Source organism: Azolla caroliniana, unplaced genomic scaffold (genome assembly GCF_043228905.1).
Source record: "Azolla caroliniana isolate FFs.n. ecotype wild unplaced genomic scaffold, voAzoCaro1.0.p SCAF_9, whole genome shotgun sequence".
Classification (NCBI taxonomy): domain Eukaryota; kingdom Viridiplantae; phylum Streptophyta; class Polypodiopsida; order Salviniales; family Salviniaceae; genus Azolla; species Azolla caroliniana.
The window spans coordinates 7,446,100-7,465,768 of record NW_028230444.1 but is presented as its reverse complement, the minus strand read 5'-3'; the positions used below and the strand labels follow the sequence as shown (position 1 = coordinate 7,465,768).

Genomic DNA, 19,669 nt, shown 5'->3' with positions numbered 1-19,669 from the left:
GGAGGTTTGGCGTTGAAGTTCGGAGCGTTCCGAACGGCTGTGTGTACCCGAGAGAATACGCCGTCCTTTTTCGACTTACAGTCGATGCTCCCGGTAGAGGAGAACCACGCGGGTGCATCGACGAGCACGCACACCGACAGCAGAATGCTGTACACGGAGGGAGATAGGCCCCGTGGACGTGGAGGATGAGCAATGGAGGCGGCCGATGAGATCAAGGAAGAAGGCACCGAAGTGATGCCGACAACAACTTTGGACCCTCCGGAAACAGGGGGAGTCGAAGCGATGAGAACCGGCAAGGGAAGGCCATCGCGGAGTGCTGGTACTGTGGCAAGAAAGGCCACAGGGAAAGCGAGTGCTGGAAGAAGCGCGCCGATTTGGAGAGAACTGGTTCCGGAAACGGCTCCAGGCATACCGACAAGGGAAATCGGCAGCGATCGCACTACGCCGAAGACTCCGGGAGAGCCGAAGAAGGGTTTGCCTTCGTGTCGAGACACGAAGCAAACTCAATGAAACAGAGCACCCCGAGATCGGAAGAGGTGTGGTACGTAGACTCCGGCGCGTCAAACCACATGACGAGCCATAAGGAGTGGTTCTCGTACCTTGAAAAACCGATACAACCCGGAGTAGTCGCAACAAGAGACGACACTCTGCATCCGATCGCGAATGTCGGAGAAGTTCCCCTTAGCCATGTCGGGCAGAAAGGGAAACTCATGAACGTGCTGCACGTTCCGACAATCACGAAAAACTTGGTCTCAGTCGGACAGATTGTCGACCAAGGGATGGAGGTTCGGTTTACACACCTCGGGTGCTTCATTGAGGAAGAAGGCCGTGTGATTGCGTTAGGGTGCAGAGACGGGAGGATGTTCATCCTCGACTCCACTGACGGCGGCACCGCAATGTTCGCGAAGGGACAAAAAGCCGAGTCAGACATTGACTTGTGGCACAAGCGGATAGGCCACGTCAACCACCAGCGGCTTCAAGATCTGCAATCGAAACAGGTAGTGTTCGGATTGCCCAAATTTAGTGGCCGAAAGGCACAAATTTGTGAAGCCTGCCAGCTCGGGAAGCAACACCGACTTCCTTTCCCGAACGAGCGAAACCGGAGCCGGAACAAGCTCGACCTTATACACTCCGATGTATGGGGGCTGACACAAAACATTAGTCTTGATGGGAGCCGATATTTCGTCTCCTTCATCGACGACCACACGCGGCACACGTGGATCTACCTCATTGAGAGGAAGAGCGAAGTCTTCGACTGCTTTCGGAACCTCAAAGGGTTCGTGGAAACGGAGACGGGACGAAAGATCAAGTGCCTGCGGTCGGACGAAAGATACACGCCGGAGCAGAACGGCGTGGCCGAGAAGAAGAATCGGTCAGTTGTGGAAGCGGCAAGGGCAATGTTGGAGGAGAAGAGCTTGCCCAAGTTCTACTAGGCCGAGGCGGTAAGGACCGCGGTATACATCCAGAACCGGATCGGAGACAAAGTGTCGGCGCACGAGCTATATTTCGGAACGAAGCCGAACTTGCGACACTTGAGGGTGTTCGGTAGCATTGCGTATGTGCATGTACCGAAGGAGAAAAGGAGGAAGTTGGACGCAAAGTCCGAGAAATGCATCTTGGTCGGTTACTCGGACGAGCAGAAGGGTTATAAGTGCTATAACCCTCGCACCAAACAAGCGCGTGTCAGCCGCGACGTTGTGTTTGACAAGTCCGCGTCCTGGTACCTGCCCCCGACTACGAACCTCGACTCCAATCCGAGCTTTGACAATGAGGTCAGCGAGGCCGAGATGCCTCCGAATGAGCCCGAAATCGAGACCCGCGAAGAGAGTCCGATTTCACTCCGGTTAACTGGACCGATTGGAGGACTGAGTCGGTACGACCAACCCGATGAAGAGCCGGCGAGTAGTGGAGACTCGGCCGTGCATTCCCCACGCAGGAAGCCGAGGAGACGGCTTATGCGCAAAGAGAAAGGGAAGAAGAAGGTGTCGGATTCCGGCACGGAAAGGAACGAGTCAGACCGACGCGAGTCCGACTCCGAGGGAACCGGTGACGAGTCTTTAAAGATGAAGACCCCGTCGACAGAGAAGGCCTCGACATCGGCTAAGGTGAAATTGCGCCGATCTACCCGCCAAAAGAACCCAGTTGTGCGGTTTGGATACAACGAGTACACGTACATGACTCGTGTAGCAGAAGTGTGTGAGCCGGAGAGCTACGTAGAAGCGGCGAAGGACGCGAATTGGCGCGTCGCAATGGAGGAAGAGATGCACGCATTGGCGGAGAACGAGACCTAGGACCTGGTTGACGCACCAAGAGGGGTAAAACCGATTGGGTGTAGGTGGGTGTACAAAGTCAAGTACAACACCGATGGCTCGGTCAACCGGTACAAGGCTCGGGTAGTGGCAAAGGGCTACGCGCAGAAACACGGCATCGACTACAATGAGACATTTGCGCCGGTCGCGAAAATGACGACCGTCCGTGTTTTGCTCGCAGTAGCCTCGGCCAAGGGGTGGCACCTACATCAAATGGATATAAAGAATGTGTTCCTGCAAGGTGACCTTGAGGAACAAGTGTACATGGTACAGCCCCCCGGATTTCACTCCCGAACGAACTCCTCGGCAGTATGCCGACTGAAGAAGTCCCTTTACGGACTGAAGCAAGCCCCGCATGCCTGGAACGCGAAGATCACACAACAACTGCGTCGGATGGGCTTCGTCACGTCAAAATCGGACTCTTCCCTATTCATCCGGAAAGGTCGACTCGGACCGGTTAGTATTCTACTATATGTTGATGACTTGGTCATCACCGGCGCCGACCTAGGTGAAATCGACCATGTGAAGCTCCAGCTTGCGGCATCGTTCGACATGAAGGATCTGGGGGACCTTCATTACTTCCTCGGGATCGAAGTGATCCGTACCCCCGAAGGCATATTGATCAGCCAACGTCATTACGTGCTAAGTATGCTCTTCAAATTCGGGATGGCCGACTGTAAGTCCGTCTCGACTCCTCTGGACAGAACCGTCAAGCTTCGTCCCGATACGGGAAAGGTATGCGACCCGACAAGGTTCCGAAAAATTGTCGGAAGCCTCATATTTTTGACCATCACTCGACCCGACCTCAGTTATCCGATCGGGGTGATCAGTCAGTTCATGGCGCGACCTACCGAGGAGCACCTTCAGTGTGCGCAACGCATACTTCGGTATGTCAATGGCACTAAGGACGGGGGACTGCTATATCAGACCGGTGCAGCCGCGTGGTTAGTCGGCTACACCGATGTTGATTGGGCTGGCAACGCCGCCGATCGCCGATCCACGTCCGGATACGCGTTCTCCCTCGGGAGTGTCGCGATCGCGTGGAGCAGTAAGAAGCAGTCGACAGTTGCACTGTCGAGCACCGAAGCTGAGTACTGAGGAGCGGCTGTCGCGACATGCGAAGCCATATGGTTGAAGCGGCTACTTAAGGACCTGCAAGTGGAGGTGTCAGATCCGACGATGATCTACTGCGACAACCTCAGCAGCATCCAGCTCACGAAGAACCCCGTTTTCCACGCACGGACCAAGCACATTGAGGTGCACTACCATTTCGTCCGTGAGCGTGTCCTTTCCAGTGAAGTCGAACTTCAATACGTGCCGACGGATCGGCAGATTGCCAACATCTTCACCAAGCCTCTTGGTCTAGACAAGTTGCGGCAATTCTCAGGTGCGCTCGGATTGCGTCACCTCGACGTGCCAAACTTGAGGGGGAGAACAGTCCCAAACAACCAAGCAAGGCAACATGAAAGGAGCGGAGACCGCGACACCGAGTCGGTTGTCGAGTTCGACTTCGGATCGGCTGAAGAAGCCGAGGGCGGACCCGCGGAGAAGTCCGGAAGCGGACAGAAGGGGAGCAGCTGAAGGAGAGAGCCGAAGCCAACCACGCATTGGGGAGATGACGCCATCGAGGGCGAGAAGACCGAAGACGAGTTGGAGACAGCCAACTCGGACGAGAGCAAAAACCGATCGGAGGTAGCCGAGTCGGTTCGGATGTTTGTTTCATACACGTTGAATCAACCGAGGCCCAAGCAGAAGAAAAGGCAGCAGAAGAAGTGTCGACACCGCAACAGCAGAAGAGCTGATAAGGGCCACATGAGCAGACAAGCCGACCGGAAGGGTCGAAGCGCGCGGAGTCGAACAGGTCGACGAGCGCGAGCGAGGCATGAAGCCAGGAGGAACCGGAGCTGTGAGTCCGAGGATCCCGAAGAGCCTTGAGTTGAGCTTGAGGGGGAGTGTTGAGAGACAAGCTCAACATCGGCTGGATCGGCTGAAGAAGCCGAGGACCGGATCGGTTGGGACAGATCGGTTAGGCCGAGTGCGTAAACCGGGAGGCCGTTAGGAAAGATATTCCGTGAGGAATATATTTGGGAGTTAGTGTAGGAGCTCTTAATGAGCAGTGAAGTACTGTCAGTACTTTGGTCAGTACTTTGGTCAGTCCTTCTAGGACTTGTATAAAAGTGTTCACTGAAGCACGTCTTATGTACAGATTGAGTATTATTGTTGAATATAGTTTTTGTGTTTCTCTCTGTCTCTCCTGCATACACCGTGTAAGCTCAAGCTCTCCATTAAACCTGAGTTTCCTCCCTTCTGTTCGGTCTTCATACTTTCTTCCGCATGCTACTTTCTACAGCCAGTTCATGCAGAAGCCAACCGTCGAGCACCTTCAGTGCGCACACTGGATACTCCGGTATGTGAGCGGCAGGAAGGACCAGGGACTATTATACCGACACGGTATAGCTGGGAAACTAGTCAGATATACTGATGCCGATTGGGCTGGTGATGCATCGGATCTCCGATCCACCTCCGGTTACATGTTTTCTTTGGGTAGCGTGGCTGTTGCGTGGAGCAGCAAAAAGCAGCCAATAGTGGCTCTGTCGAGCACCGAGGCTGAATACCAAGGTGCTACCAATGTCACCTGTGAAGCCATTTGGCTTCGGCGACTACTGCAAGACCTGCAGATTGAGGTCCCTACCCCAATCCTGATCTATTGTGACAACATGAGCAACATTCAGCTCGCCAAGAACCCTGTGTTCCATGCTCGGACGAAGCACATAGAAGTCCACTATAACTTTGTGCGTGAGCGGGTTTTGAGCGGTGAAGTAGAACTTCGGTATGTTTAGACGGATCGGCAAATTGTCGATATCTTCACCAAACCACTCGGATCGGACAAGTTGCAGCACTTCACTTAAATGCTTGGTGTTCAACATCTTGACGTGCTACACTTTGGGGGGAGAAAAGGAAAGGGAACGGATGGCACCAGACAAGGAGCCAGAGAGGAACAAAGAACCACCAAAGGGGAAGACAAGAGGAAAAAGGAAGCCGAGCCGACCGAAGGAGTCGACACATCCGAAAAGGTTGGAACAAGCGGCAACGGCGACAGAGTCAAGAAGGACAGAGCTGGTTGGAAGAAAACGGCCAAGACCCGGACGTGGTCTGGTGTGGTCAAGGGCCTGAAACCGGAAGACGTGTTGGAGAACACCGACTCGGACAAGAGCTGGAACGAATCAAAGAAAATTGATTTGATTCAACATTCGGAGAAGCCGGATCAACTAAAGGCCAAGTGGACACGGACGCAGCGGAAGTCGACACCAACACGAAGGAACTAACAGGTCGACAAGCGTCGGAGTCGTAGCAGCGAGGGAGCTGGAATGGGCCTGTTGAGCAGACAAGCCGACCGAGGAGGGTCGAGGTGCGTAGAACCAGAAGGGTCATGGCAAACAAGACTGGACCGGAGGAGGAATGCGAGCGCGGCGGAGCAACGCCAGGAGGAGCTGGGTAGAAGAACCGGCTGCCACGGACACTAACACCACGATCCGACCTCAAGTTGAGCTTGAGGGGGAGTCTTGAGCAAGCAAGCTCAACCGGATCTGGATCGGCTGAATAAGCCTGAGCCGTATCAGCATCTGGAAGGATGAGCCAGATCGGTATCCGGAAACAACCGGCCGGATTGGGGATCCGAATTCGAGCGGGAACCGGAAGCGTAGTAGTAGCCTAGACTACTAGGTAATCATTGTCTCATAGTTAGTGTCAATCGCAAGTGTGAGCATTGAAGTACTTGTCAGTACTTCGGTCAATCTTTTATGCATGTTGTATGTATAGGGTTTTAGAGTTAATTTTTTATTATTATAGTTTTATGTTCTGCTCTCTCTGTCTCCTTTGTGTTTTTTAAGCTTTCCATTAAACCGTCATCTCATTTTCTGTTGCTATCCGGCTGAGCTGGTTCTGTTTGATGCTTCCGCACTTTAACATTCACACCATTCATTGTATTGTAATGTTTGAATAATACAGTTACAATTCGTGCCTTTGTGTCTCTCTCTCTCACTCTGTTATGACCTTGTATTTTGGTTAAATTGTCTTGCAACTCTCGGTTTTAATCTATTCATCTTGTTAATCTATCATCAACTCATCCTCTACGTGGATGACATACTTCTCTCCAGCCAGTATGCGGGAGAGCTCTCCGATCTCGTACAACAACTGCAGTTGAAATTTTCTGTGAAGAATCTAAGACTTGCAAGACACATTCTTGGTAATTCTTGGTATGAAGATTAGTTGGCTCCGGAATCAACTACAATTGTTCTTGTCTCTAGCCGACTACATCAACCATGTTTTGGAACGGTTCAACATGCAATCGGCCAAATCTGCGTCGACCCCATTAGCCTTCGGCTATCTCAATGAGACTGTTCGACATCCGGTCCAGAGGGGGAAGATATGAAGTAGTGTCGTATGCACCGGCAGTCGGCTCCTTGATGTACGCGATGATCACAACACGGTCGAACATAGCTCACGTCGTAGGAGTTGTCAACAGATTTATGCACAACCCCAACCAATCTCATTGGAACGCAGTAAAGCATGTATTCAGATATCTGGTGGGCACAAAAGACCTCAGCATCCTCTTCGGCTTGAACAAGACTTCAGATGTTGTCGGCGTTAAATAACAAGTCCCTCCGGATGGGAATAAGAGAACGAACCGAATCAGGTGGAGTAAGTGGGTAATTCAACCGAGGCCGATAGGCCAAGGTCGAAATTGAAAATTGAAAATCGATTATATAACCAATTCAGGAAACTATATTTGTAAATAGTCTAAATGTGCCCCATGTGGGCTATATCTATAAATTGTCAGAAAGTTGTATAAGTATATATACTTATAGGGCAACCATTATGTGTAGTAGGAGTGTTGTTGATCATTATTATATAGTTACACTGTGGTAGTTGCCTCTGTAACTAAGTGTGAGTGATAGTAGGAGAGTGAGAATAGAGCTGTAAGTCTATAGCCGTCTGTTGATGAAGAAGAACTCAAGGTCATTGCCTTCAAAGTTTCTTAGTGTATATTCCTCCTACCATATAGTGATCAGTTCGGAGTTTGTGGACTCCACGTGGTTTTTCCCATTTGGGTTTTCCACGATAAAACATCTTGTGTTCCTGGGTTCTCTCTCGTTTTCTGTACTTCTGCTTTCTTGTCTGTCTGAGCACTATCTTTCTTGATCTTTGCACCCAATGCATATTTGTATACGAGAAATTGGTTGTGGCTGGTTTATGATCTTAACAATCAGCTACATCGACTTGAACTTTGCCAGATGTCTGGAAAGCGGAAAGTCGACGATCGGATATGTATTGAAATTCAGCAATGGAGTGATCTCATGGAAGTTGAAACTTCATAAATGCACGACCACTTCAACGACCGAAGCCAAATATGTAACCACGTCCAACGCGGTGAAGGAGGTTGTATGGCTTGGTCGGTTGGCATGCACATTTCGACAAGCCAACTCCAATTCAGCTTCAGTTGTCTAGAGTGACAATCAAGTGTTGTCACCCGGTCCACCATAACGTCTTGAAGCACATTGACATTTGATATCACTTCATTCGAGACTATGTAACTACAGATAAGCTCGGTCTCGAGAAGATCTCTACAATAGACAACATAACAGACGGGATGACCAAGTGTCTTTCGGCTGACCGTTTCCGGTCACTAAGGTACCAAATGGGCTTAAGGAGAAATCAGTCCGATTGAGTCGAACGCAAAGATGGCCTCACACCATTAGCTTGGGACACTTTGGACAATTGGGTTTAATCCGACTTCAGTCTTTCGAACTAGCTGATTCGGCTTTCGTTATTTAGCATTTGTCGATTCCGCAACTAGCCGAATTGTCTTAAACATCTCTTTGTATAAATCTGTATTTTGTTTATTCTCTTATTATAGATTTTTGTTGTATACACCCATTACGGGGGAGTGTCGAATACAAGTGTATAATGGTTGTATTCACATTATCCCATTTGGACATACTAGATTAGGACATATTTACAATAAAGCCAAAGGGTAGTTGTCCTAGTTCAGTTCTTATATAATTGACTTTGTGACCTAGTTCTTGGGTGTTGCCACTCATTGTGCTGTAACATTTTAATAATACAATTACATTTTGTGCCTCTATGTGTGTGTCTCTCTCACTCTGTCTTGATCTTGTATTCTGGTAACTTAAGTTGTCTTGCAACTCTTGACGTTAATCTACTCATCTTGTTAATCTATCATCGACTTCTTGGTCTTCAATACCTAAGTGTTGTTTCTATTTCCACATTGACGGCCTCACCTCCAACAATATGAGGGGTAAATTTTGAGCGAGTGCATTCCCCCTCGACCCTTCCACCCATCTATCTAGAACCCCCTATGATGGGATGGCTAACTATCACATCCTCTTTTGAGAGCACTTGTGTAACATGCACTATGTATGTTATGAGAGGGGAATGGGACATAGGAAATATCAGTTCATCTGCTTACATACATATACACACGCACAAAAATAAGTATTAAATTGATACATACTCAAATATATACATTGCCATTTCCTTTTGCTCTTCATGTGACATTGTTAGACTCACAACAATACAAAGGCAACCGCATGAGGAGCTAGTGTGAACCTGAGTTATCATTCCAAGAGAGTTTTTGAGGTAAAGTTTAGTGTCATTTCAATGGTCAATAATTTCCCTTCTTTTTGTTGGTTAGGACATACAAGAGGTGTGTTACACGTTGTAACCAGCTTACAACTGACATGTCCTCAAATCAACCAAGTGTGGGATTGGGGACAAATCCCCTCTTTTACCCAATCATGTATTGGTTTTCTGAGGATTTAATGTACAATCTTGATGGGTTTTGACATTATTATCCTAGGAGTTGGGCTTGTGTTCAAAAAGAGGTTAGACAACCTTGTGGAGTCATATCTCCCTCAAATGGAGAACCATTGGAAGTGTAGATGTTTCTTACACTTATGAATGTTCTAATATTTAAGCCCCATAATTGCATAAATGTCCTTGTTTCGTAATGTAGGGATCAATGAAAAGACCCCACCCCCAAAAGTACATCATTGAGGATTTACAATGACACTTTGGGACATGGTGGCAAACAAAGACCATCTTGAAGGAGATCTTGCTTCTTTTCCGGCATAGGTGGGATCGTGCGAGCTACAACCTTATGTGAGTCTCTGTTACAATTAACTTGTGGTTAGTTTATAGTTGCAAATTGGTTTATAACAGTTTTTAAAAGTAAAACAAGTCTTAGGGAAATTGAACCCCTAAAAGCAACGAATAGTTGCTTTTCGTTAGAAACCCCATGGCCACCCTCATAATGTTAGTCTATTGAACATTCACCTATTAGAATTTATAATATTAAATTAGAAATGCACATGAAAATTCCTTTGTAACTTTGTATGTCCCCATAATTTCCCAAGGTGGAACTTGTATTTCAATGTCCTCGTCATCACCTAGGTCTTCTTCATTTCACGGATCTTGTTTAATCTACTTGGGATCAAGATCACCATCCTCATCATCAATCGGCCATCTTCTTCACTAGTGTGCGATATGGGGGGAATCAAGTCAAATATCCGCCTTCCCCACAGGTTGATGTGCACGATTGGCCACCACAAGGTCTTTAACTACTGAGAATCCTTTTAAAAGAAGGCTTGCTCACAGTGGACCAAGAAAATGTATGGCTCCTTCGTTGCCCGTAGAAGTTTTGCAGAGTCCATAAACCAAAAACCCACGACTTCACGGTGCATGGCTACACATGATCCTTTGTACTCTTGTTGAACCAATCTACTTTGACAATTATTTGCACCATTAAATGAAAAATTTATGGGAATTGAACTAATTATAGAGAATAAGACAATTTGTGTTTAAGAGTAATTACTTGTTTCATCAATTGAAGCCCACTTCATAGATAGATTGTATTCGAGCTCGTCTTCAATCAAGTTGCATCCTTGGAGCTTCCACGTGATTGTTGTTCAAATGATGCTATTACACAAGAATCTTTTGTAATCCTTAGATGATCTATCTTTTGTATTCAGAAAATGTTGCCATACGCCCACATTCTAGCGTAAGCTCTCACATATGAATATTTCGAGGATAGACAAAAGGACAATCAATAAATCCAATTCATAAGAGAGGTGGACAAAATATTCCCAAGCATTGCATTTGTTGTATGAAAGAAGAGAAAGAGAGATAGAAAAGAGAGAGAGATTGAGGGAAACAAAGAATCGTCTATTATATAATAATAATTCCCTAACTATTACATCATTGGTGGTGGCTTTATAAGACCACCACCGATATAGTTATGGTTTCCTTCTCATGAAGGAAACCGTATTCCTAAGAACTAATAACTATTGCTATTATTAATTTATTAATTTTTGCTTGTAATTATTTTTATTTTCCACACTCCCCCCTAAGCGAAAATTTCTAGAAGTGTAGATTTTCATGCTTATCTTCGATTACATCAATTAATCCAACTTGCTTGCAACAAATAATGTGCTTAGAATGTTGAAGAGGTTTCGGTTGAAAATCAGCCCACATTTGATGAGTGGGAGCAAACTTTAACTCTATCTTCTTTGTTTCAATGAGATCACGAAGAAAGTGATGCATCAAATCCACATGACGTATATTGTCACTTATCTTCGTATTGTTAGCTAACTTGATGCAAGATTGATTATCACAAAACGAAGTCACTTTTGGAATAGTAAATAATTTAAATTCATCGAGCATAGCTTTAATCCATATGCCTTCTTTAGCCACTAAAGTTGCGGCAACATATTCTGCTTCGGTGGATGACAATGCTACGGTAGTTTGTTTCTTTTACTTCCATCAAATTGCAGCGCCAGCTAGTGTGTAAACATAGCCACCTATTGACTTGCGATCATCCACATCTCCCCCCTAATCTGAGTCCGACCAACCAATTAGTTGGCTAGAGGGATTTGTCCATCTTGCACAAGTGCAATTGACTCAGATTGTGTGGTCGAGTAAGTCAATGCATAATGTTGAGTATGCTTCAAGTATCGTAGTAATGTTTTGTGCGCGGTCCAATGCTTTGGTCCTGGATTAGCCATGAAACGAGAAAGAAAACCAGCGGCAAAGCAAATATCTTATAAGGTACATCCTTCATTTCAGAAATTTCTCGTTCATTCTTGGGAGAATCATCATTTGAAAGTTTACATGAAGAGGTAAGAGGAGTACTAATGGGTTTACTATGGAACATATGAAATATTTGGAGAATAGAATTAATATAGTTTGATTGTGATAATGAGATAGTATGATTTGTTCTATTTTGAGTTACTTTGATGCCTAGAAAATGTGGCATAGGGCCTAAATCGGTGATAGGAAAGACATATGCAAGATTGTTCCTTCTTTGCAATAGTTAGATAAGATTTGGAATTAGAGATCAACGACAAATCATCAACATAGACAGCTATGATAACAAAATTGGATTTGGCTTTTCTAACATAGATATTTGGTTCATTGTTTAGACGATGATATCCAACTTTTATAAGAAAAGAGTGTAGTTTGTGATACCATATGTGTGGAGATTGCTTAAGGCCGTAAATAGATTTACGAAGTCGACAAACATGTGTCGGATGACTTGGATTTTCAAAAAATTGTGGTTGTTGTAAATAAAGTTCTTCATCTAAATCTCCATGAAGGAAAATCGTTTGTACATCCAAGTGATGCAACTCTAGATCATGTTGAGCAGCAAGAGCAACGAGCATTCGAAAACCACATATTTTCAGCGTTGGACTAAATGTATCATGAAAATCAATACCTGGTACTTGAGAAAATCCTCAAGCAACAACACGAGCCTTGAAGTGAATTAGATTACCATTACTATCTCGCTTTATGCGTAAGACCCATTTAGAACCAATTATTTGACGATCTTTTGGAGGCTCAACGAGGGTCCACGTACTACCATTTTTAATTAAAGCCTTCATTCTTCTTCCATAGCCTTTCTCCATTTGATAGAATCCGATCCGGAAGGTGCATCTTTAGCCGATAGATGTGTGTCATCACTAAGGGTTGGAATATCTTCTTCTTGTATATAGGCTTCATGGTCCAAGTCCACAAAATATGCTTCCATTTGATCAAGTTGTTCATAAATACTATTTAAAGATCTACTTTGGAGGTGGAGAGGTTGGTGGAGAAGTTGGTGATGAAGCTTGGAATGAAGAATTAGGAGAGGGAGTGGAGAAGATAACATTATTTGTATTGTTAGAGGGAGTTAAACAATGTGTATTTAAAGTGTTAAGAATCGTGACTGGCCACACCTGGTTTACTCTTTCGTATAATCAAATGATCAAATGCAGAAATAACAATAGGAAGCATATACAAGAAAAACGACAAAACTAGAAACAGAGAACACAGAGATTTTAACGTGGAAACCCGAACTGGGAAAAACCACGTGGAGTCCACAAACTCCAAAAACAGAATCACTATGATGATGATGAGGGGAGTACAACAAGAAGATCGAAGGCAGCGACCTCCAGTTCTTCTTCGTCAACTGACGATTACAGAGTTACAGTCACTCACACTCTCTCTCACACACACTCCCTCATAATTACACAGGCCACGACCTGCACTAACTCTATTTCACAATAATGATACATACACTACTCTTTTCATAAAGTTTCCCTAGTTGCTTATGTAATAATGCAACTTTATGGCTATTTACATACATAGCCGACATGGGGCACATTTCAACTATTTACAAATGTAGTCTCCTGAGTTGGATGCATCCACAATTTCGGATTCGGTCTTGGCCTATCGGCATCGGCGAGTTACTCATCAACTTGGCTCTTTTCTTCCCATCCGAAGGGACTTGTTCCCAACATAAAGGAGTATGAGGAAGAGAATCATCTAGAGATTGGAATGAGGAATGATTAGAAGAAGAATTAGTTGGTTGAGTAGGATTGACCTTTGCCTTGTGATTAGATGTAGAGGAAGTAGAGGATGAGCCAATGTTGGCTCCGTCACTATGGGAGCTATTAATATTAGAGATGGTTGAGGAAGATGGTTGTAAGTGGGTAGGGGTAGGTAATAAAGGAGGTAGATTAGAAGAAGGGTGAAAGCATGGGAATGGGAACAATTAGCTATCTCCTTGACATAGCTAATTAGCTATCTAAAAAGCTACATGTAATCTGTATATTTTGGCAAATTTAGGGATGATTAGAATTTGATCTCAGAAAAAGACTAGCTAAACGGTGGACCATAAATGGTAATATTTCCATCTCCATAATAAATGATACATATCTTTAAGATCTTCCTACTAAAAATTAGCTATAAAAAAAACTATTTAGCTGCGGTCATTTTAGCAGCTAAATAGCTATAATAGTGTTTCCATTCGCATGCTTTCACCCAGAAAGGGAAGAAGAAACCTTTGTAGAAAGCTCATTTTCTTGGAATATCACATTGCGACTAAAGAATATTCTTTGCTTTTGTGGATCATAGAGCTTGTATTCCTTGTATCCCGAATCTTCTCCATGTCCAATGAAAATTGATTTTGAAGCCCTTGGATCTAGCTTATTTCTTTGAACATTTGGCACAAAAACATAAGCATCACAACCAAAAATACGAAGGTTACTTAAGTTAGGTTTATGACCATGTCATCGTTCATAAGGGGTTTGGAGCCCCAAAGATCTATGAAATCCTCGATTTTGAATATAGCAAGCGGTGCCAACTGCTTCCTCCCAAAATTGAGGCGATAAGTGAGAAAATTGTAACATACTTTGAGCCATATTGAGAAGTGATCTATTCTTCCTTTCAGATACACCATTTTGTTGTGGTGTGTGTGGTGTTGATATTCTATGATGTATGCCTTCATTTTGATACAAACTTTGAAATTTATGAGACATATACTCACCACCACCATTGGTTTGAAGACTTTTAATCTTTGATGATGTTTTGCACTTCAACTCAAGCCTTGTATTCTTTGAATGCTTGATAAGCTTGACTTTTATACTTGAGAAAATGCAAGATTGTAAATCGACTAAAGTCATTTATAAAGCTAATGAAATATTTGTCTCCACTAAGAGAAGGGGTTGGAAAAGGTCCACGTAGATCACTATGTACTAATGCAAGAGGGGTAGAGGCTCTTGATCTGTTGGGGCATTTTCCCAAGGATACAACTTTCACACAAAGAGATGGGCTTGAAAGGTTCTTTTGGCAAACCATGGACTAGATTATTACATTGTAATGTTTTTAGAGCATTGAAATGCATATGGCCTAGACGAAAATGCCAAAGAGAAGAGGGAGAATGTAGATTAGTTAGAGATATAGAGGATTGAATTGGGGTAGGATGATGTGCTTCTAAAATAAGACATGTAGGAATACATTTTATGGGATATAATCCTCCTTCTCGTTTGCAACAATTTCTATCAAGTTCTCCATTTGTGACTTTATGTATAATAATAGCATGGTTATGATGAAACTCAATAATAGTACCATTTGTCGTTGCTTGACTAACCGATAGAAAATGTTTGGTGATGCCCGAGACATAGAGAACTTCATTGATTGTGAAATGTCTTCCTCCTGTGACTTCAAAAGTAATATCACCCTTGCCAATAGCTTGTTTAGTCCCATTATTTCCAAATCTTACAATGATAGGGGGTTCAACTTCCTTATAATTACATAACCAATCTTTCCTATTAGTTAAGTGGTTAGTGGCACCAGTGTCAAGATACCATGTCATTTACATTACTTGGATTTGGAATCGTGGCGGAAAGTGATTCAACAATGAATTCTTGAAGAACATCGTCATACTTGTCACCATTTTGATATCCATTTCCTATGGTTTTATCATCATCCATCTCTTCTTCAACAAGATGGGCTTGCACACACCTCCAAGGTTGATAATTCTTGAAATTTGACTTTGCGCGACAATCTTTTGTTGCATGATTAGAACATTTGCATATTTTACAATAGATGTTGTTGAACCGCATCCCTCCTTGTTTAGTGTTTTGATCTTTCTTTATCCATGGCTTTGATCTTTCTCCTTTTTGAGTGAATCTTCGGTTTTTGTATGCTAACATTGGCACACTTGGAGTTGAATTTGAAGACCTTTGTGAATGCATTATTTCTTCCTGTCTAATATTTGCAAGAAGATCAATTAGAGTTGGACAATTTATAGAGTTTTGGGTGGTTCTGAAAGTGGACCACGAGTGAGGAAGAGCACCAAGAAGGAGAATCTTTTGTAATTTATCATGGATTTCTAATCCCGAAGTTAACACATCATCTAAATTCTTTTGCCGTATTAATAGAAATTCACCAACCGGTTGTTCGTCATTCATTTTGTAATTAACAAGCGCTTGTTGGGCATCGTTTTTCGGTTCGTAGATAGTTTGTAAGTGCTTCCACATTTCTTGAGCCGTCTCCATTTTTTGTAATGTTTCTCCAATGCCATCACTTACGTGCACTAGAATTTCCATTCTTGCGTATAAGTCTTTTTCCTCATATTCTTCAAGTTCTTCGCCTTTTTCAGGTTTTGTTGACGATCCTGAAATTATATCCCATAATTTATTATATTTAAAAAGTAATTATAATCTTACCTTCCATATTCGATAATTTGTGTCCGATAATTTCTCGATCGTGAATTTTCGCATGTTGAGTTGCGACGACGACATAGATTGTGCCATTATTGCAGAGGGTTTTCCGGATCAGCACACAATAAACACAAAATTGTCTTTTGTTATTTTGACGATTTTGGACACTACGAATTTGATTTGTTTTATATGGCTATAAAGGTTAAATTATGATGAGGGCATGTCTTTTGTGATTTTAGAAAGGCATAGGCTATTGGGTTATTAGGTTATAGGTCATTGGCTCTGATACCATGTAGGAAAAGAAGAGAGAGAGAGAAGAAAGAGAGATAGAAAGAAGAGAGAGAGAGATTGAGGGAAACAGAGAATCGTCTATTATATATTAATAATAATGCCTAACTATTACATCATTGGTGGTGGCTTTATAAGACCACCACCGATACAGTTACGGTTTCCTTCTCATGAAGGAAACCGTATTCCTAAGAACTAATAACTATTGCTAATATTCATTTATTAATTTTTGCTTATAATTATTATTATTTTCCACATGTGCATGCACACTCTAGAAGTTCATTGAACTTTTCGTTTGTAGAAGTTTATTAAACTTTTCAAATATTTCTAGAATGCATGCTCTAAAAGTTTCTAGAAGTTTCCAAGTATTTCTAGAATGAAAAGGCTCTAAATCTAGGACTACTCCAATGAAATCCTTTAAATTCTAAGTTGAATCCTATGTTGCTTCTGAGATGGGTTACTCTGTTGTTAATGAAGGAGGCAAGAGTCAAGTACTCATACTCTTCCCATGTTGACAATTGGATTGGTGGGGGAGGAGAAAGGATGGTGTCCCGAAATCGGAGATGGATGGTGATGTTGAAGAAGGGATACATGGAAGACATTATGAATCCTTAAATGTGAAGGGGGTTCTAAGTGAAAAACCACCGAGTTAATTTTCTCAAAAATTAAGAAATATCCCAACTTCTTGTAGTCCAACTTCATGAAAGGGTGACTACTGGAAATGTTTCAGGATAGGAGCCAAACCAAAATCGCCTACCTAAAAATTGGGAGTACTTAATCAATGATGGTTAGCTAGATCCTTGTGTCATTCATTAGCAATGGTGAGCTTGATGTTCATACTTAATTAAAAACATTGAAAAATGAGCTTGATGTCGACTCAACGCTCGAGTGGTTGAGACGTAGAGAAAATTCTTGTGATTGGGTTATCACTTAGACATGGTGTTGTGCCCCAGCCAAATAAGGTCACCAATCTTTGAAAGTTGTCACAATAGCAACAAACTCTATGTCATATACCTAGTAGTTGATTTCTAGAGCAATGAACTTTCTAGAGTAGTAGGCCACTAGATGAAAAATGTTGATCTATCATCAAGCTAGGATAGAATGGTTCAGTTACAAAATCAAAGGCATCAGTGTTGAGCTAGAAATGCTTGGTTGGGTTAGGATGTAAGAGTACAAGGGTTGTGATGAATGGTTGCTTTAGTAACTTGAAGGCATTTTAGGCATCCGTTTCAAGCTTGAATTGAGCTCAATCAATCTCCATTGGGACGTGGGTATCTGTTGCCTCTAAAGACAGTCAACTTGACAAGGCAAGTGATGCTAACATTGGTGTTATATATCGTTGGAAATATTGAAACCTTTATGTCACACACTCTTCTTGACGAAGTTCAAAAAGTCAATCGTCACTTGAAACTCGTAGAGCCCTCACAGTCACTCACACAAACTAGGTATTGAAGTTGCATTATGGCATCAAAATCTATCAAATATAAATCCATGTAAGGTATGAGAAGAGAGGCTAGCAAGAAGTAACTCTCCTTTGCCCTCCCACTCCTTTTGCGAACTTTGGATTCCAACCAGGCCATTCTGGAAATTCAAAGAAATTTTGAAATGAGTTATATAATCGTGTGACATTTTACTTCATGGCGTCAAGTTCAGAATATGTATTTTCATGGACAATTTATTTCAGGGCTTCAACTTATGTACATACCTTATTTCCAAGTAATAGTAAATTTAATTGTATGACATTTTACCATTAAGTGTTTTTTGTATACACCATTATATTACAAATAGCTCTTCTACGACGACATTATTGTTACCTTTTAAGGGTGGAATGTCAAAAACCTATGTTCGGTTCTTAAATCCATTAAATGTTGAACCTTCTGACGATATTCTCTTTGGCTAAGTGTGAGCAATATTTTTGTGTGTCTAAGGAGTTCTTTGTTCAATGTATCGAGATGTAACCATCCGTTGGAGAAAGAGTAAGACGAGTTTTCTCTAAAACAATGGTGCTCTATAAAGACCCCCTCACTCGGATCTATGTCTCTCAAGCAAATCCATACATCTCTATGTACTAACACATGCTAACAAAAAAAACATCACACATCACATCAAGGTGAAACTTAGACATTATACGATCTCAAAAAATGAACTTAAAGAAGGGTAGCTAGTACTAAAGACAAGCTTTTATCACGGAAGGATGGTAAACATGGGAAGAAACTTGGAGGGTATAAATGATATAAAACAAAATTATACTTGGCAAATTGATGGACCTAAGAAAAATCTTAGTTGAATTGTAGTACTTGTTTTCCCTACAATGTGCTCCACCTCCTTCCTTTTAAAAGTATGTTTAGTTTCATCTTTTCTCATTGTATCATAGGAAAATGGAAGCAAGTGTTGTATTATTAGTTCCCAATGACATACAAGAAAGAAATTAATAGCTTGTCTTTTATATAATCCGTCTAATCTTTCAACATAGTATATATTGTTTTCTAGAAAAAGTAACCTCCTCAAATAACCAAACGAAGATATTGAACACTGAAGGAGGATCTATTTAGACAAATTGTGATAGATTGCAACTATTTCAACAAACATCATGTGATCATCTTGAATCACTCAATGATTTTGATTGATAGAATTGGCTGACACAGAAATTTGTAAAAGATAAATTTTATTATACAATATTGTTTTAACCAAATTCAATTTGTGAAACTTTGAAGCTAGTCTTTTAAGTTGTACTAGAACTTTGGTAATGTTTGCATATGATCAAGAAGCAACTGTAACTCCGTCACTTTTTTATGACACATTGGTTATAGCAATACCCTATCCAACGCATAAGATTGTGTGACTTGCAGGCTATGTATGTAGGCCTTTCGGACAACGCTTTACAGTACTTGAAATTAACATGAGCTACAAATTTCTATGTACAAATACTCACTACATGAAAACCACCACCCTCTTTTCTGCTCGACCTTAGGACCATGAATGCCAAATATAAAACATAATTCTTTTAACCAAATTCTATGCACATAAATTGTCTAAGTGAAAATTGTGGGGAATGAAAGATACCTCAAAAATATAGCATGAATTTTACTTGTTTCGAAAATTGGCTTACTAAACCCTTTCTACTTCATGAAAAGAAGTGTTTGTTTATCGAGGCAACCTGATGAGGATTTATTTTTGTGTTTTTCTATCCTATACATTATCTAATGAATGAGAAAAATGTCAAAGGAATTATGTTTGATACTAATTGACATTGTAATAGAAACACAACACTCTTAGGTTTTCATTCCTTCAAAAGGAAAAATGAGTGTCTTCTTCTAGCCCATCTAGAGAGATCAAATGAATGTTTCTTCCATGACTATAATGTAAACCATTTTGCAACATTGGTGCCATAACGAATGACCTTGACAAAATTTTGTGGAAGTCGGATGAGGCGAACTCAATAAATGGTAACTCTGGTACAAAATTTCAATGGTTGAAATTGAACATTATACCGCATTTACGTACCCCATT

At 42.4% G+C, this 19,669-nt stretch overlaps 1 protein-coding gene across 1 annotated transcript; it reads right to left on the bottom strand.

Annotated features, from left to right (window-relative positions):
- Positions 1-14,246: 14,246 nt before the first annotated feature.
- On the bottom strand, positions 14,247-15,884 carry LOC147860071 (uncharacterized). The gene is made up of 4 exons (XM_087324621.1): positions 15,878-15,884; positions 15,014-15,825; positions 14,797-14,949; positions 14,247-14,507 (listed from the first exon to the last, which is right to left on the bottom strand). Exons 1-4 carry the CDS (start codon positions 15,882-15,884, stop codon positions 14,247-14,249), a joined length of 1,233 nt encoding a protein of 410 aa, XP_087180747.1.
- Positions 15,885-19,669: the final 3,785 nt, after the last annotated feature.